The sequence below is a fragment of the Macaca thibetana genome, chromosome 8 (genome assembly GCF_024542745.1).
Source record: "Macaca thibetana thibetana isolate TM-01 chromosome 8, ASM2454274v1, whole genome shotgun sequence".
In the NCBI taxonomy this organism is placed as follows: domain Eukaryota; kingdom Metazoa; phylum Chordata; class Mammalia; order Primates; family Cercopithecidae; genus Macaca; species Macaca thibetana.
The window spans coordinates 120,251,233-120,272,093 of record NC_065585.1 but is presented as its reverse complement, the minus strand read 5'-3'; the positions used below and the strand labels follow the sequence as shown (position 1 = coordinate 120,272,093).

The following is a 20,861-nucleotide window of genomic DNA, read 5'->3' as shown; positions in this document are numbered from 1 at the left end:
CGGTGACTCAAGCCTGTAATCCCACCACTTTGGGAGGCCAAGACGGGCGGATCACGAGGTCAGGAGATCGAGACCATACTGGCTAACACGGTGAAACCCCGTCTCTACTAAAAAAAATACAAAAAATTAGCTGGGTGAGGTGGTGGGCGCCTGTAGTCCCAGCTACTCAGGAGGCTGAGGCAGGAGAATGGCGTAAACCCAGGAGGCGGAACTTGCAGTGAGCTGAGATCTGGCCACTGCACTCTAGCCTGGGCAACAGAGCGAGATTCCGTCTCAAAAAAAAAAAAAAGTTTCTTAGTTGATTTTCTTGGATTTTTTAGGTTAAAAAAGAAAAAATCAAAGGTCAGGTGCGGTGTCTCATGCCTGTAATCCCGGCACTTTGGGAGGGTGAGGCAGGAGGAAGGCTTGAGCCAGGAGTTCAAAACCAGCCTGGGCAACATACTGTGACCTCCGTCTCTACAAAAAAATACAAAAATTAGTCGGGTGTGCTGGCGTGCATCTGTAGTTCCGGGTACCAGAGGCAGGAGGATGGCTTGAGCCCAGGAGTCCAGGTTACAGTGAGCTATGATCATGTCACTACACTCCAGGCTGGGTGACAGAGGGAGACTTTGTCTCAAAAGCAAACAAACGAACGAACACAACAACCCACCAAAAACACAAATATTCTGCAAACAGTGAGAAGTTGATCTCCTCAAATGTCTGAACTTTCCGGTTTTTATGTCAATTTGCTTTTGTTAGTACCGCTTTAAAAAAAGGTAAACACTAGAGGCATGGATACAAAGCCTTGACTTGTCCTGAAGTGAATGTGGTTCCTCTGTGTTTCTCTATTTAGCCCTGTGTGGTGTTTTGATCACTCTATTTGGATCCTTAAATGAATTTGCATCGAGTTCTTCTAAGTGTGAGTTGGGTAAAGAACATATAACAATGTTTCGCTTTTTGAACCTTTTTTTTTTTTTTGAGATGGAGTCTCTCTCTCCAGGGTGGAGTGTGCAGTGGCGCAATCTCGGCTCACTACAAACTCTGTCTCTTGGGTTCAAGTGATTCTCATGCCTCAATCTCCCCAGTAGCTGGGATTACAGAAGTACACCACCACACCCGGGGTTTTGCCATGTTGGCCAGGTTGGTCTCAAACTCCTGACCTCAAGTGATCCACCCACCTTGGCCTCCCAAAGTGCTGGGATTACAGGCATAAGCTACCACGCCCAGCCTATTTTTAATCCATTTTAATGTTTGTAATATAATTGAATTATCCCACCTCTGGTTTCCTTAAAACACTTTGGTATTACTTCTATCACTGATTTTTTTTTTTTTTTTTTTTTTTTTTTCTGGCTTCCTCTCCCTCCCCAGTTACATTTTTCTATATGGGCAGTGTTTCTTTCTTAACCAACTTCCCTAACTTCTGGCAATTATTTGGAAAACATAGCATTTACTGACTTTGCCACAGTTATATGCCTCTGCTCCTACCCCCGACACTTTGGAATGTACTCCGGGGTTCCTGTCCCAATTTATGGCAATAAAGAAATTGCTGCCGGGCGCGGTGGCTCACGCCTGTAATCCCAGCACTTTGGGAGGCCGAGATGGGTGGATCATGAGGTCACGAGATCGAGACCATCCTGGCTAACACGGTGAAACCCCGTCTCTACTAAAAAATACAAAAAACGAGCCGGGTGAGGTGGCAGCCGCCTGTAGTCCCAGCTACTCGGGAGGCTGAGGCAGGAGAATGGTGTGAACCCGGGAGGCGGAGCTTGCAGTGAGCTGAGATCCGGCCACTGCACTCCAGCCTGGGCGACAGAGTGAGACTCTGTCTCAAAAAAAAAAAAAAAAAAAAGAAAAGAAATTGCTTTTGTTATTACATTCTATAGCCCTCCTTTCAAGATTTATAATATTTGTATACCATTTTGTTACTCTGATTATTTAAGTTAATTGAATGTTTTAAGTAAATGACTTAGCACAAGGCGTCTTCTCCCAGGACATCCCAGCTTGTGAATCATATATCTGAATTCGTCTCTTGATTGTCGGGACCATGTCTTCCAGTGGCTTTCCGGGAAGGACCGTGAATGTCAAAGCATAACTCAGAAATATTTTGTTAGCTGGGTAACTAGTTCACAAGCACACCAAGGAGACAGCCATTAGATTCTTACCAAGGGACAAAGACCTAAACGAACAAACAAACAAACCAATGCGAGGACTGATAAAGAAGAAAAAGGTGCCAGCCTAGACAGGGTGATTTTTCTAATGATTAGCTGGAGGTTAGCAAAGAGGCTAGTCTGGGCGATCTATGCTGGAAGAGATTGAAGAGCTCACTAGAGAAAAAAAAAAAGTTATCTGTGGATTTTGCAAGACGTCTTTTGAGTTAAGCTATGCGGTACACGTGGCAGGCTGTCCCCACACAGTGTCTGCCAGTATGGCCTGGCGTCTCCACCTGACAGGCCAGCATCACTCCATTTCTCTTGGCAGAATGTGACTGCAGGTTTGAGAATATCTTTCTGTTGCCATCACAGTTTACAGGATTTTCCAGTCTTAACATTTTCCATGTAAAATTCTACAGATACTGTTCCGTTGTTTTCCGGCAGATGAGTTGCTAGGAAAAATCTGTCAGCCACTTAATTTTTTTCTTTTGAATTTTGCCTAAATCAAAATTCATTTTTTTAATCCTCAGAGAAAATATTTTTACCATAATCTGGATCAACCTTTTATTTATATGTTTATTTTCTAGAACACCATTTTAATCTGTAGATTCACATTTTCTTGTGTTTTAATAAAATATTGTTGCATTTACATTGTGTGTGTGTGTGTGTGTGTGAGAGACAGGGTCTCACTCTGTCACCTAGGCTGGAGTACAGTGGCACAACCACAGCTCACTGCAGCCTCAACCTCCCAGGCAAAAATGATCCTCCCACCTCAGCCTCCAAAGTAGCTGGGACTACAGGCATGCGCTACCATGCCTGGCGAATTATTATTATTATTATTATTATTATTTTTGAAACGGAATCTCGCTCTGTCGCCCAGGCTCCAGTGCAGTGGTGTGATGATCTCCGCTCACTGCAAGCTCCGCCTCCTGGGTTCACGCCATTCTCCTGCCTCAGCCTCCTGAGTAGCTGCAACTACAGGCGCCCACCACCACGCCCTGCTAATTTTTTTGTATTTTTAGTAGAGACGGGGTTTCACCGTGTTAGCCAGGATCATCTTGATCTCCTGACCTTGTGATTCGCCGTTTGCTACCCCATGTGCCCTGGATTCAATCCTTTCATAATCTTTCAATTATACTTCCAGTTTTGGGTAAAATTCTGTAGCTCACACCCAGCCTGCTTCTCCCACTGATAAGGTACATCTAATTTATTTAACCCCTGACTTTGGTACCTGGCTATTGGCCACAGGATTAAGATAATCCTAGACTGGGCACGGTGGCTCATGCCTGTAATCCCAGCACTTTAGGAGGCCGAGGTGGGCAGATCACCTGAGGCCAGGAGTTTGAGACCAGCCTGGCCAACATAGTGAAACCCCATCTCTACTAAAAGTACAAAATTTAGCCGGGCATGGTTGCACATGCCTGTAGTCCCAGCTACTCGGGAGGCTGAGGCAGGAGAATTGCTTGAACCCAGGAGGGTGCAGTGAGCCGAGACTGTGCCACTGCACTCCAGCCTGGATGACAGAGTGAGACTGCCTCAAAAAAAAAAAAAAAAAAAAAGACAATTGTAATGACATGCTAAAGTTGGAGAGTCTTCACCTTGGGGTGTTGAAAAGCAGGGGGTTGACAGGCTAGATCTGGGTTTGAGTTCCAACTCTCTGGGTCTCCTTTGGCTAAACCTCAGTTTATCCCCATACCATATGGGTAATAATTTTCATCTGAGAGGGCTGCTACAAAGTTTAAAGTGCAATTTGTATGGCAAGCTTTATGTCAATAAGTAGCAACTATCTTGATTTTTGTAAGCCTTTACTCCATATCACCGGTTTTCAACATTGTTGACTCTAGCTTTGCTGGTTTGATGATGAACATGATTGCCTCTTTCACGTCTTTCCATAGCTCTGACAGTTCCCTTTCATCTCAATTCATAGCTTACGCATTGAACATGGAAATCAGGCTTTGACCTCCTTGAGAGTGTGAAGCAGTTATTAACTGGAAATTTCTTGTTTTCTCAAGAGAGTCTTCCAAAATATTCTTATCCTGTATCTGTTCCTTGCTCTGGTTTCTTCCTTTCTCTCTCTCTCTTTCTTTTCTTCTCTCTCTCTCTCTCTCTTTCTTTCTTTCTTTCTTTCTTTCTTTCTTTCTTTCTTTCTTTCTTTCTTTCTTTCTTTCTTTCTTTCTTTCTTTCTTTCTTTTCTTTCTTTCTTTCTTTCTTTCTTTCTTTCTTTCTTTCTTTTCTTTCTTTCTTTCTCTTTCTTTCGAAATTCTGCCCATCGTTTGTGCTGCTTTTGTTGCATTTATTCACCTTTGAACGGTGACCATTCTGCCTTACCTGCTGTTTGCCCCCAAAGGTGTGGGTAGCTGTGCTTTGACTCCCTTCCCTGTTTATCTAGGAATCTCTAGATAACCTCTACCCATGATGGAGACCTGAACACTGATACCTTTTTTGCTGTTTAACCTCTGAGTTGCCTAAAGAGGGTTTGGTAGAAACTAGAAACTAGATTCCTGGACAGCCTTCCCCGGGAGCTTGTTCCTACTGAGTCTCTCTCTGAATTTGTTGAACACCTCAATAGCATGACCCAGCTCTAAAGAGGTGGGGACATAGCTTGCTTCCTGGGTTTTGGGTTTGTTCCTCCATTTCGGGGAGGTACAGCGACTTTGTCAAAAAAGCTGGGCCTGTGTTTTCAGAGAAAACATGTGGTGCTAAGTGGACTTGCCTCTCAGCCTCACATGCCCAGTCCAGGGAACCTGGGCAGACAAAACAATGCCACGGTGTGGCCTGCTCCCACTTCCATTAAGCCAGCATGGAGTGTGGGTAGGGCTGGTGGAACCAGAATCCAAACGGGTGCCCCCTGCTCATCCTTTTTCCCCTGGAGTTGAATGCCCTCCAGTCTAGGCACGGGGGACCTGTCCGATCTCCCGAATCTCCTCTCACAACCATGCTCAGAAAGGAAATTCATGACTCAGCTCCCTGAGTTCTGTCTGCACTTCAGTTTTGTCTTTATTCTAGGCCCTTTTTTATTCTTCTTGCTGGGTATCTGAGAAGATAGGTTTTGTAAATATAATTCAATTCCACTGTCATTTTTAGAAATGCTTTGGAAAAATGTGAGACAGCAAAATGCATCTAATTTTTTCTCCATTTCTCCATCCCCAAGCCACTTCTCCCAGTCAGCTTTTTGAGGGACAGCCCTCCCTCCCCCATCCTGCCTGTACCTTATGTCAGAGCCCACTCAGACTGCCCCACCCCTGACCAAAACCTAGGTCTTAAGTGCCCTTAGGTGAGTGCTTCCAGATTCAGAGTGACCAAGGGATTGCATTTTCATTACTTTCAGGGAACAGAACGATTTCAACCCTGGTCTCCTAGATTATAATCATCCATCCCACAGGCTGTCTGATGGCAAGAATTTTAAGCCCCATTTAAGGTGGACGCTGGAATTATTTCTAGATGGAGCAAAGTAGCACAGGTTGCTGAGCTGCAAATCACTGCGATAGTGACTGGCCAACCCAGTAACCCACAAGGCTAGCATGCCTTGTCAGTGCCACTGTGGTGTGAATTAGACTTTTTTACAGGTGACATCAATGCGGGAGAAGGAAGGGCAATGATGGGCAAGAGTGCTGGAATATCTGATGCTCAGAAACTTCCTTCCTCTTTATTCCTCTGTTAGGTCCCTGGGGAGGGGAACAATGAATGGGAAACTCTAGCACCGCCGCTAGCTAGCATATAGCACTATTAGGTTGGTGCAAAAGTAATTGCAGTTTTTTACTTAATGGTAAAACCACAATTACTTTTGCACCAACCTATTAGTAGCTGAACAAAAGTGTTTGTTGAACTTAATTGATCCTGGAAGACTGTGCCAACATTGAGGACAAAAAGAAAAAAGCTCATCTTGGAATCAGACCCATCTTTGCTCAAAGTAAGACTCTGGAATGTACTATCTGTGCAACTTGGGGCAAGTTATTTCACCTTTCTGGGTCTTGGTTTTGCCACGAATATGAAAGCTAGTCGTGTCCCTCTAGGAGAAGCGGTTCCTGTTAGTGGCAGGTGCGCCCCCTCCCAATAGGTGACAAGAACACGCCCTCTCCCGTTTCTGCGTTACCTCCCCCAGGCCGCGCGATGGCGCTGCGTCTCCGCAGCGGCCCGGCCTCTCTGGGGCACTCGGGCGCGCTGGCCCCTGGGGACGCCGAGGGCGGCTGCGAAGCGCAGAGAGGCCGTGGTGAGTGCGGCGGCACTAGGGGGTGATCTTCCCGGCCCCCGGGCTCCCGGGTGGGAAGGGGCAGCTGGGCTGCGCGGAGCAGGCCCTCGTGAGCCCCGGGAAGGAACGCAGCGCAGGGTGTGGGGCCACCCTCAGCATCCGACCGCAGGCGGGGACGAGAGCCTTGGGCAGCAGCCGGGAGACCCCTCCCCTGACCGCTGACTTGCCGGGGATCCCTGGCATCACTTCCCCGCCGCCGAGACTTGGACCAGAGGGTTTCTAAGGCCCTTTCGGTGCCGGCGTTGCGGGGTCGCGGGTGATCCCGGGGTCTGTGCTCTGATCCCCGGCCCTGCCCGTCTCTCTTACAGGCTCTCCCACCTGTCACCCTGGCCCTTCTCTGCTTGGACGGTGTCTTCCTCTCCTCAGCTGAGAATGACTTCGTCCACCGGATCCAGGAGGAACTGGACCGCTTTCTGCTGCAGAAGCAAATGTCAAAGTAGGCTCGTGGGAGGGGCGAGGGTGCCTCTTTGCTGGGAAGGGCAGTGTTCCCGAGCCGCCTGTGTGCCCTCCCCCAGGTGGTGCCTGGCAGCTGGCTCTGACCTTGGTCTTTAGTCTTCATAACGCCAGCTGCCGCTTCCAGCTGCATCTTTGTAATTCTGAGCATCACCCTGAGACTGAAGGGTCCCCGCACAGGGAGGCGGATGGGACCTGTGGGTCCCTGCGGTCACCTCTGTCTATGCTCAGATCCTTTGCAGTCCACCTGGGACCCAGGGGGCGGAAGGGAGGCCAGCGTTAATCCGCGATTAACCTGGGAGTGGACCTGGTAGGGGTCAGGCCCTGGACACCTGCTCAGCGCTTCTTCCCCTCCCTCCCCAGGGTTCTTCTTTTCCCCCCACTCTCCAGTCGCCTCCGGTACCTGATCCATAGAACAGCAGAGAATTTTGATCTCTTGAGCAGCTTCTCCGTTGGGGAGGGCTGGAAGAGGAGGACGGTCATCTGTCACCAGGACATCAGGTGTGTAGCCTCCCACCTTGGAGTGCCTGCAGCAGTGGTGTGTGGGCGGCCAGCCAGCTGGTCAGCCTTTGGAAGGGCAGGGCTGGGTGGAACCAGGGCTGGGACCCCAGGGCTGCTGCCATTCCTAGCCGCAGCCGCTTAACCAGGGCTGCCTTTTGCATCAACAGTGGAGCAGATATGCAGTTTGTGGAATTCACTTGGCAAAATCAGCTATGTGGTTGGGCCAAAAGAGAGAGAGATCTGTTTAAGTAGTGGGTGTGGTGGGGGGGTCTCCCTAGCATTCCTCTCAGTGAGCTTGTGCCCCACAGAGACCAGAAAAGCCCCTGCTGGGCTTGGGTCCCCTCTGTTCCCATGTGCATCTCACAGTGAGCATCTTACTTTAATGACTGTGATCCTAGTGTTTGAAGTGACATGTTTTTCTGATAGCCTAATTCTTAAATGCAAAAGCTTACCTGCCTGGTGTGTAATTGAAGATGGACTAATCTCTAATTTTGATCATAGCACTAGAGGGGCGAGCTGGCTGCTCTGGGCTTGTTCAAAAGTGACAGCCTCCACTGTGATGCCTTCCTAAGGGATTTTCAAGGGTCATTTTGGCTGTGGTTTTCGCCTAATGCTGACCTGAATGTCACTCCTGAATGACAAGTGGCTCTAGTAAATCATTTTCCTTTGGGCCCCTATACACTCTGATTACCTCCTCCCATTCCTGCTCCAGGGTACCCAGTTCAGATGGCCTCTCTGGCCCCTGCCGCCCTCCTGCCTCCTACCCCAGCAAGTACCACGGTCCTCGGCCCACCTCCAACCAAGGAGCAGCTGCTCCCCGAGGTGCCCGGGCTGGCCGGTGGTATCGTGGACGCAAGCCAGACCAGCCTTTGTATGTGCCTCGGGTGCTGCGCAGGCAGGAAGAATGGGGGCTGACCTCTACCTCGGGGCTCAAGGGAGAGGCCCCAGCTGGCAGGGATCCAGAAGAACCTGGAGATGTTGGTGCTGGAGACCCCAACTCTGATCAGGGACTCCCTGTGCTGATGACTCAGGGAACAGAGGACCTAAAGAGCCCAGGACAAAGGTGTGAGAATGAGCCGCTGCCGGACCCTGTTGGCCCTGAGCCCCCGGGGCCTGAGAGTCAGTCAGGGAAGGGAGACAGGGTGGAGACGGCCACACGGTTTGGGTCCACCCTGCAGCTAGACCTGGAAGAGGGGAAGGAGAGTCCGCTGGAGAAGAGGCTCGTGGCAGAGGAGGAAGAGGACGAAGAGGAGGTGGAAGAGGACGGCCCCAGCAGCTGCTTGGAAGACGATTACACTGAGCTGCTGCAGGAGGTGATGAGGCTCTTGAGCCCAGAAAGGGAGGGCGGAGGTGAGGTGGGTGTGGCCGTGGGTAGGGCTGGGTGTTGGGTGACAGGGATTCCTTAGGGAACACAGGAGAGGAGGTGTGGATTTGGGTCCCAGCCCAGCCATGTAGGAGCTGCTTGACCCTGGGCAAGTTATTTTGTGTTGCTGAGTCTCAGTTTCCTCATCTGAAACTAAAACCAGATAACACAGCCTTCGCTAGGTCACGGACTCTTTGTACAAGTACGCCGTCCTGTGTTATGGATGCCAGTCATGGAAATTACGCTTTAGCCTGAAGTTTTATCTTACAAATCTTGTTTCCTGGGGACCGTGTGACTGCCCCTGAGACTGGCTGTGGGTTCGGTTGGGAGAGTAGAATCTTTTATGGCTATTTTATACATGAAGAATGCAGACCACAGACCTGCCAGATATCACAGCGCTAGGAGGGGAAGGAAGGGTCTTGGACTTGCCCAGCTCTGCCTCTTAACTGACTTTGCAACTTTGGGAAAAATTACTTAACTCTTGGGCCTTCAGTTTCCCCATCTGTAAAGCAGCTTTCTAGAATATAGTTTTCAGGATTCTATGGAACGTTGTGTGTGTAATTGCCAGTCACTTAGTGGGGACTCCATACAAGTAAATGCCCTCCCATAAAACCCACGCTTCTTGACCTTCCAGCCCAGCCTGCCTGCTGCTGCCCTTTCCAGACTTTTGCTATGAGGGCCCCTTCTCCCCGCAGAGCTCTCAGCGCACGGGCTAGTGGTTTGGAGCTCTGCGTGTCCAGGCTCCCCTTGCTAAAGGGTCCGATCTCTCCTAGATCACAGACAACCTGACGAAGAAGGAGATTCAGATAGAGAAGATCCACTTGGACACGTCCTCCTTTGTAGAGGAACTGCCTGGAGAGAAGGACCTTGCCCACGTGGTAGAGATCTATGACTTTGAACCAGCGCTCAAGACGGAGGACCTGCTGGCAACGTTTTCTGAGTTCCAGTGAGTGGTGGCTGGGGAGGTGCTGCCTTCAGAGAGAAGCTAGGACACGCTTTATAGCTGGGGGTGCTTGCCTGCCCCACCCCCAGTGCCTTAATGCTTCAGCAAGAGAGACAGAAAGTGGGTGTGTTGCCTGGGTTCTGTATTCCTGGGCAGTTCACCCTGCCAGCCATCCTTGGGGAAAGAGAGCACTGATTTGTTGGTCGTAGATACACCCTGGAGGCCCTAGACCTGGGCTAGCCCCTCTGCCTGGCCACATGCCTGCCAGGACCCCACGCACCCTCCCTCAGTCTTGAGGGACATGACAGCCCCCTCTTTTCCCCTTGCCCACCTCCCAGCGGCTGCTCAGTGGGTCTCCAGCAGGCTACAGGCCAGCTCCATGTGGCAACTGTTTCTAGGGTACACTGAGCAGCCTGCTGGGGCAGAGTGGAGGTTGGGATGGTGGCCAGAGTCTGCATTGAGAGACACAACTTCCCTCCTCCTCAGCTTCCCCACATGCCTTTAGATCGACCCTCCTGTCTTTCCTTTTTCCTTTTCCTTTTCCTTTTTATTCTCATTTTGCCTTCTCCCCTTCCCCTTCTTTGTTCCTGCTCAGGCTTGCTTTCTCTTCTTTTGTTTTGAGACAGGATCTTGCTCTTTTGCCCAGGCGGGAGTGCAGTGGTGGGATCACAGCTTGCTGCAGCCTCAACCTCCTGGGCTCAAGTGATCCTCCCACCTTGGCCTCCCAAGTAGCTGGGACTACAGGCGTGCACCACCATGCCCAGCTCTGCTTAGGCTTTTAGAAACCCCTTTCTGCACGGCCCTCGTTAACCCTGCTTCCTAAAGCCTTCTTCCCCCGTGCTGTGCCCCTGAGCAGGAGGAGAGCCAAAGGGGTGGCTAGGGGCAACATGTTCTACGCTTGTATTCTCTACCTTGATGGTGCAGCCAGGCTGGGGCCCCTGTGCCTTCCTCAGCCCGGGTAGGGCCACACTGCCTTAGGTCTCTCACAGGCTGCAGGGTAGGTGGCACCTTCCTGAGCAATAGGAAGAAAGCCAACAGGAGCTTGGTGGCCCTGCTGGTTTGAGCTCCTGTTCCCCTCCCCCGCCACAGAAACCCTTTCTTCCCCAGCCTCAGACCCCGTGGCCTTGGCCTGGCTGAGACAAGCCTGTGAGGAGTCTCTTCTTCCTTCGCGTCGTGCCATATGAGCTGTTTGAGTCCTGGCTTCTTTAGTTCTAGAAACTGGTGACCTGCCTGACATATTGACAGGAGTGACGTTTGTCTTTCTGAAGCCAACCATACGGGCTTCAGAGGAAGTTTGCTGCAAATGGTTGTCTCCGTCCCCGAGGAGATGGGACTTTGCCTCCGGCTCGTGGCATCTGTGGGCTGGAGGCGAGGGGGCGCGGCTGCGGGATTCGAAGAGGAGTTTGACCGCTTGCTTTCCTGAATGTGCTGTCTCCTCTCTCCCCGCACAGAGAGAAGGGGTTCAGGATTCAGTGGGTGGATGATACTCATGCACTCGGCATCTTTCCCTGCCTGGCCTCAGGTAAGGCACCCCCGGTGGGCCCGGCCCTCACTCGGATCCCCACTGAGAGGGAGGACTCTTGGTTCCCTGGGTGGAGGCCACCATCTCCTGGGCGCAGGCTCAGCTGAGCCACTGGGCTCTTGGGGTTCTGTTTCCAGCCTAAAACCCAGGGGGAGCCGAGCGGTCTCTGGCCCATAGTAATGCGCCTTAATGAAGAAGCCTTTCCTATTGTGTTAGTGCTTTCAATGAAAAGGCATCAGATTCAGGCGACCTTTGCTGAGGAAGGTCACCGGCCAAGCCCAGCGGAGGTCCCTGTATTAAGTGAAAGCACAGGAAAGTGCTGCTTTAACGGCCAAAAGCATTTGAATTCCGGCGATTTCATATGGTTCAAGTAGACACATTCTTACTCGATTTTCACTTCGGCCTCAAGATATAGGTCAGGTTACCTCCACTGTACAGCTAGGGAGACTTAAGGATCCCAGAGTGTCAGGGGTACACTCCAAGTTACACAGCCTCTCAGTGCCACAGCTGGGGGCGCCACGCTGCCTCCTCATGACTCCAGTGCTCCTGTCCCTCTCAGCCACTTGCCTGCATTGCCTTGTCACACCACACCTTGGTATACACCAAACGTGTATACACCACGCCCCCTTCGCTGGGCTTCCTAGAAACAGCCTTCTGAACTCCTGAGCTGGGGGCTGGGAGCACCACTGCTGGTGGGGTCCAGTCCTCAGGAGGGAGGGGGCAGCATTTAGGGAGGGAACAGGGCACGGTGGGGTCTCAAACCCCAGAAAGGGAGATTGTAGAAAGAAAGGCAGGGAGGGAGGCCAAGAGGCTGCCATGTGCTGTGAGAGGAATGAGCTCTGGCCGGGGTTGGCCATGGCGTTCTGGTCTCCACAGACTACGGCGGGAGCAGGTTCCCTGGGTTCAGTTTCCTCTTCTGTAGAGCAGTGGGCAGCTTGGACCTGAAGCGTCTCCCAGCTCTGCTCTGCCGTACTCTGTAAATAGCCGGGGTGCTGCAGTGCCAGGTGTGACTCAGGACAGTGAACACATGTTCCCTGGAGGGTCCTGAGTGGTGAAAGGGGGAGAGGCTGTGTTTAGCCCTGGGGCTTCGGAAACTGGGAGCCCGCCTCTTCTGATGTCAGAATCACAGCCTCACCAGTGCTCTCCCTGACCAGCCTGGGGTGGGAGTGTCCTCTGAGCGCAGGGGTCCCTGTGCAGGCCTGTGGGGCTCTGGGGGACGAGGCAAGCAGGCGGCAGTCGTCTCTTGCCCATCCAGGGCGGTGCTGGAGCAGCCCTGCCCTGAGCTTCGAACAGGTGCACAACACGGCTGCTGGCGTTCGGGGTGGTAGGTGTGCCGCAGGATCCTGAGGAGGAGGGAGTGACTCCGCACCTGCTTTCTCTCCGCAGCTGCTGAAGCTCTGACCCGGGAGTTCTCGGTGCTCAAGATCCGGCCCCTCACGCAGGGAAGCAAGCAGTCAAAGCTCAAAGCCTTGCAGAGGCCAAGTAAGGAAAGCGGATGTCCGTGGATAGGGAGGCTATGTGTGTGTGTGCGCGTGTGTGCATGTGTGTGTGCGCGTGTGTGCATGTGTGTGTGAGCGTGTGTATGTGCGTGTGTGTCTGGTTTGAGCAGGGTCTTCTCCGTTCATTCTTCCCTCTTGACTTCTCTGCTCTTTGGGAGCCCTGGGCTGCAGTAGCCAGGGGGGCTGGGTTTCCCCTCCCTAGCAGGCCTAGGGGGGTCTAGGGCAGGGGTCTCCCTTGGGGAGTGGCATCTGCCAGCTGCTGTGCAGGGAGGCCCTCGTGCTCACACCCTCTTCTGGGCACTGCTCAGGGGAAAGCTGGTTCTTTCTTCTGGAGGGCCCTGGAAACCGTATCCCACAGGTCCGGGAAGGGCCTGGGCTTTGGAGGACCCCTAAATGGCTCTGTCAGTTACTTCAGTCGGCCTCAGTGACACTGAGGAAGTCACTCAGTGTGTGAGTTGGTTTCTTCTTCTGTAAAATGAGCAGACTCTTCAGTCTGGAGGATTGAATGAGAGCCTGGCATACCTGCCTGGAGCCCTGAGGGCACACAGAAGGTACCAGATAACCGTTAGCGCCTCCCTTTCCCCTTCCCCCTCCAGAAACCATGGTGGGAGATTTTAGACACGAGTTTTCCATGACTTCAAACTAGCAACTAGTAAAATGGGCCTGCAAGGGGCCTGCCGAGGCCGGCTGTGCTCTCATGGGTGGTTACGTAGCCAAAACTGTCCAAGGTTTCTTGGAACAGTAAATATCCTGTCCGTAGCTCAGGATATTTGTGAGCTCTGGGTGTTCCATCCTGACTTGATATCCCTCCCAAAGGACCCTAAAAAGCAGGGAGGTGTGCAGGATGAACCCCTCAGCCCCCTCACTGTAGAGACAGAGAAACAAGGGCATGGAGAGGCAACAGGTTTGGGTCAGCATCCCCTGGGGGGCCAGGATCCCTAAGTGGGCCCCCTCGCACAAGCATCCGGCCACACCACAGGCACAGGTGGGCCCAGGCCTCACACATGTCACATGAGAGGCTGGCTCCGATGGCCTCGACGGCTGCTGTGTTGCTGGGGGAGAGGCAGCCACGGCCTTGTGTTCAGGTCCCCACCGTGGGGCTTTCCTTCTAGAACTCCTGCGTCTGGTGAAGGAGAGGCCGCAGACAAATGTGACGGTGGCCCGGAGGCTGGTGGCCCGGGCCCTGGGACTCCAACACAAAAAGAAAGAGCGGCCTGCTGTCCGGGGTCCGCTGCCGCCCTGAGGCCTGGAGACCCAGCCGGCCTGGATCTGCGCCCTGATGTAGCTGGTGCCCCAACACCATAAGCCTTCACAGATGCCAGAGCAGCCCCGCACCACCCTCAAGCTTCACCATGGGGTGTGGTGGGCTTTAGTTTAGTCTCACAAATGGAGAAAAAATAAAAACTCACATTGTTCTAATGTGATCGCTTTGAAATGTGGTCTGTGGGGGACGCTAGGGGGTGCTGTTCCACCTTGCAGTGCAGGCCTGTGGCTGCTGAAGGAAGGTCACTTGAGGAGCTTGGCTGGGAGGAACCCCGCTAGGCCCGCAGGGCCTCTGTGCACAGCCTGCCCAGTTTTGGGAGCTGGGTTGCACCTGCTATGTAGCACCTGCCCACACTCCTTTGGCAGTTCAGGTATCCAGCCCGCTGGCCTGTGCTGTGGGACAGTTCTGGGACCCCTGGGCTGGTCCTGGTGTTACCTGTCAGTGCCGGTTCTTGCAGAAATAAACGTGAACAAAGGCAAGAGGTGAAATCTGAATGTGCCCCGATGCCCTCATCGATTGTGGTTTGGGTGGAGTTGGTGCTAAGGTTGTCCTACCTACCCTCTAGTTTCTGGGTCCTAGCATGCTGTTGACACAAGGGGGAGCCCCTGTGTCTGGGTGAGTGGCTGGTTTGGGCCGGCCACCCCCACTGCCACTGAGAATGGCTGGGAGCCCGTCCTGCGAAAGGATGCCCTCTTGCTTTGAGAAGCTGCCTGGTGGCTGTTTAAATCTAGACTTCCCATCCGACCCTAACATAACTGCTACGCCTCCTGACAAGTTTCAGTAAAAACCACAGGAGTGCAAGAAAGGTTATGACCCCTGTTCGCTGCTTTTTGTGATCTTCTTAGACTGCTTCTCCCAGAGGGCAGGAGCTGCCCCTTTTGGAGTCCACTGAAGGAGCCTCCTAGCAGCCACACTGGGCTGGAGGGGATCTGGGGACCCATGTCCACAGAAGGAAAACCATGAATGTATCTGAAGTTCCGCTTCCGGCCACTGAACACAGGAAGTCTGCTGCTCAGGGCCCAGGTGCTGTGGGTCAAAGGAAACACAGACGCGTTTCATAAATCTTTTATTCCAAGTTTCAAGTATGTGTAAGTGTCTGTGATGACACATGGTGCTCAGCGAGCGCCCTGTCACCCAGGACCCTGGTTATAGCACCGTTCAATCAAAAACCCACAGAATTGGAACAATAGGAAGATGAGTCACTTACACAGGTGGGTTGGTTTTTCCTTAGATTTGTACTTCCAAAGGCCCAGATGTCCAATATTAAATGCCAATAAACTTGTGTCTCAAAAGTCTGTGAAAATATAATAATAGTATCCTGAAAAACAAGGTCGGGGGGTGTGGAGAGAGAAGCACCAAGTCTGAGCTCACTGAATCAGAAAACACGTGGCACCATTATCTATGTGACTATAATAGACTAGAGGGTTTCCATGGAAGAGAGGTCTAGATATTCAAGTTTGCTGAAAACGACCTAAGAGGAGGAGAAACAGGATTCGGCCTGACCCTCTCTGGGGGCTGATGAGCCCACATTTGTCCACGTGTCACTGGAGAAGAACACGCCTGCACTGTGTCTGTGGTGAGCTCGGTGGCTTGAATGGGACAAGCTGATGACAACCTGTCTGTGGGCCTCGTCCTGGTCAAGGTTGGCTCTCAGTGCTGCTCCAGCAGCTCCGTGGACAAACCCCAGCCTCCAAGGCCTTCTCAGGCCCCAAGGGTCAGGCAGCAGCCCCCGGTGAGTGACGGAAGGGTCCCCTTCCTCCTGAGCTTGGACACGGCTGCAGGGGTCTGGACGGGGTGGGGGCCGGGCTGGGTGAGGGCGCGGTGGCGTTCGTTCAGACTCAGTTGTTGGGGGAAGTCCCACGGAAGATGTGGTGTGGCCTGAAGACAGGAGATGGCCACGCAGATTTCTTTACTGCGGGGAGAGCTGGTTGTTTAAGAGCCCGCTGAAGTGCTCAAACTTTTTTTCCGTCTCTTCACTGAAGGAACCACCTGAAGAGTGAGAATCGGGGGGAGGGAGTGGGCAAAGGAGGTGCTCAGGCCTTGCCTGACCCTGGTAAGTGGGCCGCAGGGGCTCTGCCGGGGTCACCTCTGTGTGCCCTCACAAGGACAGGTGCCAGGCGCTGGCCATCTCTAGGGGTGGGCACATGGCAGGTGCTCTGTCAAAGTTGAGTGAACGAGTGAATAAATATAGCGCCTTTAATTTTAACATTTTGCCAAGAGTGAGGCCCATGACTTCTCCTGCAGAGGAAAAAGCTCTGCCTTCCCTCTTGTTCCCCAAGTCCTATCATCCAAGGAAAAAAGTGTCTTTATTGGACACTAGGAATAACCGTGCTTTGCTAGCTTCCAGCTCTTGACAGAAAAACCTGATAGGCAGAGCCCACAGATTGCTGATGCCCACATTTTTGAGGTCACATGCATGATGAGCCAGTGGCCTCGGCTCCAACCCTTAAATAGCCTTGGGGTCTGCGCTGGGCCGGCCCGGTCCTGTACCACCCTCTCTCCATGGCCGGAGCTGGCTGTAAAAACTCAGTCTCCATCCAGGCCTGTGTGTCTGTGGCTTCCGTCCTGAATGTGGAAATGTGATGCTGGCTGCATTCCCTGAGCTCTTTACCCAAATTAGGAAGCTGCCTCTGGGTCCTTGAGAAAGTAGGGCAGCTCCCGCCTGCTTCCTGGAGCGGGGGCGGCCTGGACCTTACCTATGTGGCAGTTGTACATCCAGATGCGGTGGCCGTCATAGCGGCTCCTGCACTTCATGATGTTGTTGGAGTAATCAGATTCTGCAACCTCGAAGTTGGGGTTAATCACAACCTGGGGAGAAGCAGGGCAGAGGAGGCTGCTGGATCCCTCTGTGGCCACCTCCACCCAGGCCCGGGGATCTGCGAGACCAGCGACCTCAGGGAAGGGGAGCGTGGCAGGTGCCGGGACCCAAGAAGGGAGTCTGTGGGTCCCAACAAAGTCCTTGGGGTGGGGCAGAGATGAGTCAGGGAGCACAGGGAGCATGGCCCGGAGGAGGGAGACCCTGCCCTCTGTCCATGGCGGTGTAACACACACCCCTCTACCCAGGGTGGGCCTTCGGAAGGGGGTCACCCCCTCCTGGGAGTTCTGAGGGAGGCAGGAGTTGGGGTCTGGGGAGACCCCAGAAGAAGATGCTGGAGAAGCAGAAGGGTATGGGGAGGACCTGGCAGTGTGGGAAGCGGGAAGAGGGCTGCCTGGGCACTGGAGATGGGACACTCGTCACAGCCATGTGACTGTGGACACGTCCCTTCCTCTCTCTGTGAAATGACGGGTGGGACCTGGGGATCTGTGTCCCTGCCTGTTCTGCTGGGCCAGGGCCTGGCTCTGGGGCTGCTGGAGAAGGCACATCCTCTCCCCGTCCTTCCACCCCTGCCTCTGCATCCCCCCAGCTGCAGGGACTTTGCCCAGAACAGCAGGAATAGGAAGGACATATTCTGAGAGGGTGTCTGTGAGGGGACAGAAAAGGGGAGGTTCGCGGTGAGGACCGGAGGAGAAAAGTGAAAGGGAGGGGGAGGGAGAAGAGACAACAGTGGTGAACAGAGGGGCAGAGGACGCAGATGACAGGCCTTCCCTCAAGGGTCCTGCCACATTTGGAAGGGCTGGGACCCATAGCGTGGGGGCGGGTACAGGCTGCTCGTTCAGGAACATTCTCTAAATTTGGGGCCCCAGAAGGGCCTGGACGTGACCCTTTAACAGGCCACTGGGCTTGCCCAAAGAGGTGCTGTGGGAAGCCAAGGCCAGCCTGGCAGCCAGCCCTGTGTTTTGGCTCCGTGGGGCTGTTCTGGGGGCCTGCACCTGGCCCAGCTGGGGTCCTGTCCCTTTAGCTAAGGAGGTACATGCTCCGCTCCGGGGTGGCTTGAGTTTTCTCTTCCACCCAACCATTCTAGCTGCCCCCTCATCCCTGGCCCACACATGGCATGGGGCAAACACAGCTCCACATGCCAAGGCCTCCAGCTGTGCAGGTCCAGGCAGCTCCTCGGCAGCCCAGGCGTCTCCACAGTGCAGCCATGAAGCCAGCTGAGTGCAGCCATGAAGCCGGCTGAATGCAGCAAGGGCTTGTGTTGGGGGCATGAGAGCCAGTGTGACGTGTGGGGTGGAGGTGGGGCTGGCAATCTGTGTCCCCCACTGTCTCACCCCATTCAACTACTGCAGGCTGAAGTCTCAAGAGGGCCTGTGGGAAGTGGCTTTAGGTTTCTGTACATCTATGAATCTAGGAAATGATGAGGAAGAGGATAAAGCAGGGGCCACCAGGAGCCAGGAGGCCCCTTCAGCCCTGCCTCTGAGCTCTGCACAGGCCCCTCTGTGTGGAAGGCCACTTCCTTCTTGCCCAGCTCCCTCCTCCCATCCTTCACAGCACCACTGATGTCTGAAATGAAGGCCAGCACTTGTGTCCCGTGAATCCCCAGGTCGGCGCTTGTAGCGCCTAAAGTTCCATGTCTATCTTAAGGGGAATATTCTTTTTGATTAATCGGAGGTATTAACATGCCCCTAATGAGTCCATTTGCTAATTGTATCATTTAGGGGTTGAGAACACAAAATCAAGAGTTGATATGTCTGGGGTTGTGTGGCTGTGAAAGGAGGGTGATGATGATGCCCCTTCCTTGGGAGATTAAATGAAATAATGGGTTCCCCAGGCTTAGGCAATTCATAGTAGTTATCAAGTGGATGGCACTGGCCAGAATACAGGGAGATACACACTCACCCGGCAAAATGATAGCAAACCTCAAACAGAAACCACCAGGCACTGTAGACGTGCACATGGCCACGGCTACTCATCTTTTAAAATAAATGACTCTCTGGTTAGACCTCTCCAAGTCTGTGGTTCTGGGCTTGTGGCTGGAAAAGTGCTTGGCTGTCTGCTTTCCAGCCTCTGACACTGCCCAGGAATCCTCTGAAAGCCCCTCTGTGGTGACTTCTCTGAAGGTGTTGTTTCTTCAGAGGACTGTCTGTAGGTGGGGACTGTGGGCCAGGCCCTGGGCTGGCTGGATGCCCCCTCAGGAAAGCTTTCAAGGTGGAATGACACATTTCTGGTCATCCACTTTGCCAGCCAACAGGGCAAGCGGGGAAACGAGCTGGGTTGGGATGCAGGAGACAGTGAGAGGCTGAGATAAAGCTTCTGCAGGCGGACGTGCACCCGTGCACCGGCAGAGAGACATTAGGGTCCCCATGCCCCTTGTCTCCCCCAGTCAGAGCCCTGGCCAGAACATGCCGCTGTTTTCAGGAAGGAGGGAAGCCAGGGCCCCCGGTTCCTCCTCAGGGCTGGCCTTCCGCCCAGGCAGAGTATGTGGAAACAAACGCCGGCAACCCCTCTGACAAAGAAGTCACCTGGCCAGGCTGTCTTTCATGTTCCATATTTGATTCTTATAGATTTGCTTTGTATTGAGAACGGCCCCTTCTGCAGATCCTCCTCTATGAGGCAGATATTTCCGGAAGAGCTAAATCATAGACACTTGCGAGCGACTGGCTCTTTATGAGTTTGTTTTCAGTCTTGACAGCACAGACCAAGGCAGGCTAGGGCCATAGGAGAAACAGGGCTGGTGGAGAGAAGAGCTCCATAGGAGACAAGAGGTGTGGGTTGCCTGAGCATCGATGGAATAAACTGGCCGGAGGAGCAAATCTAGCCTGCTGATGAGTTATGATTGGCATGCACCAGGTGTTAACTAAATCAAATGTGAATGTCTCTGGCAGCTCTGGTCCTGTGCACCGCCTAATTCTCAGGCCCCCATGCCTGACATCGTTGGGTTAACTGATGGACTGTGATGGCCTCTGGGGGTAGCACCTTGCCCTTTAGACAGACTGACTCCCATGCCCCTGTGTGGACACCAGTGGGAAGGAGCCTGTGGAGGTGGCCTCCCCTCCTCCCCCTGGAGGGCTGGAACCCCTTCCTGCCCACCTCACCTGGAACAGGTAGTCTCCAGGGGGCACGTCAGTGATGTCAATCCACTGGCAGTCGATGTCATGGCGGTACATGTCCCAGCAGCCCATGGTGATACCCTGATCGCCGAAGTTGGCGCACTCGTAATTCTTCTGGATATCTGCAGGTGGGGCAGAGGGGAGCTCATCACCAGGGAACCATGGCCCCACTGCCGTGCCCTCTTCCTGCTCCCAAGGCCGCCTCCACTGCTTCATCTGGGCTCAGCATCCCACCCCACTGTGTGGGCTGCTCATCTGTTATCATTTCAACAGAACCCCCCAATCAGTTCCCTACCCACATCCTGCCTCTTCCCTCAGGCCAGGCTCAAGGTCCCCTTCCTCCATGAAGCCCTCCCTGACTACTCTGATCCACCCTCGCCTTTCTGTGATATCCTCAGCCTAGGGATAACTGCATGTGTGTGCACTGGGGAAATCTCTGGTGCCTGTGGTTTAGCATAACATGCGGGTCATACTGTCTGTCTCCTCTAGAGGATCAGCAGGTAGAGTGTAGGCCCATGTCTCTGACACTCACATGTTATCTGCACAATGGTAAGAGGTCAAAACCTGTCTGCTGTGTGATTTCACGGCAAGTCAGTGGCGGGCCGCTTCAATGAAGAACAAATTAAACACATTTATTGAGAAGCTGCCATGCCTGGACACTGCTGTAAACAGTGGGTCTAGCAAGAAAAACTGACATGTCTCCCCATGAAGAGCCCCCAGGGCTGCAGGTGCACTAACGGGTGATCACAGGGCAGGTGTAGTGACCTACTAGAAGTGTGAGCAGAGTGCCACTCCTGCCTGGGGGCGCGATTTAGAGGGGGCATCTGAGTTAGAATTGAAGGGTGAGAGCCTGGTGTGGTAGGGACACTTGGCATTGGGACACCAGAAAAAGGGTGGTGGCAGCCAGAGTGGGAGGGGCATTGAGATCAGGGTCTGGGCTGCTGAGCCCAGATGAAGCAGGGTCCTGAGGCCTGGATCTTGTCCAGGAGGCCCTGTGGACCGACCAGTGC

At 53.2% G+C, this 20,861-nt stretch overlaps 2 protein-coding genes across 2 annotated transcripts in view; one reads left to right on the top strand and one right to left on the bottom strand.

Annotated features, from left to right (window-relative positions):
- Positions 1–14,083, top strand: part of R3HCC1 (R3H domain and coiled-coil containing 1) — a 222,898-nt gene extending 208,815 nt beyond the window's left edge. Inside the window, exons 3-10 of the mRNA XM_050800334.1 lie at positions 6,300–6,339; positions 6,687–6,814; positions 7,195–7,332; positions 8,045–8,645; positions 9,469–9,641; positions 11,090–11,160; positions 12,547–12,642; positions 13,772–14,083. Coding sequence (XP_050656291.1) covers positions 6,300–6,339; positions 6,687–6,814; positions 7,195–7,332; positions 8,045–8,645; positions 9,469–9,641; positions 11,090–11,160; positions 12,547–12,642; positions 13,772–13,902 — 1,378 coding nt within the window. The 3' untranslated portion in view covers positions 13,903–14,083. The remainder of the gene's footprint in view (positions 1–6,299; positions 6,340–6,686; positions 6,815–7,194; positions 7,333–8,044; positions 8,646–9,468; positions 9,642–11,089; positions 11,161–12,546; positions 12,643–13,771) is intronic.
- Positions 14,084–14,976: 893 nt separating this feature from the next.
- LOXL2 (lysyl oxidase like 2) overlaps positions 14,977–20,861 on the bottom strand; it is a 99,576-nt gene continuing 93,691 nt past the window's right edge. The window contains exons 12-14 of the mRNA XM_050801394.1: positions 19,837–19,973; positions 16,620–16,731; positions 14,977–15,912 (exon numbers count right to left, since the gene is read on the bottom strand). Of these exons, the coding sequence (XP_050657351.1) occupies positions 15,833–15,912; positions 16,620–16,731; positions 19,837–19,973 (329 nt within the window). The 3' untranslated portion in view covers positions 14,977–15,832. The remainder of the gene's footprint in view (positions 15,913–16,619; positions 16,732–19,836; positions 19,974–20,861) is intronic.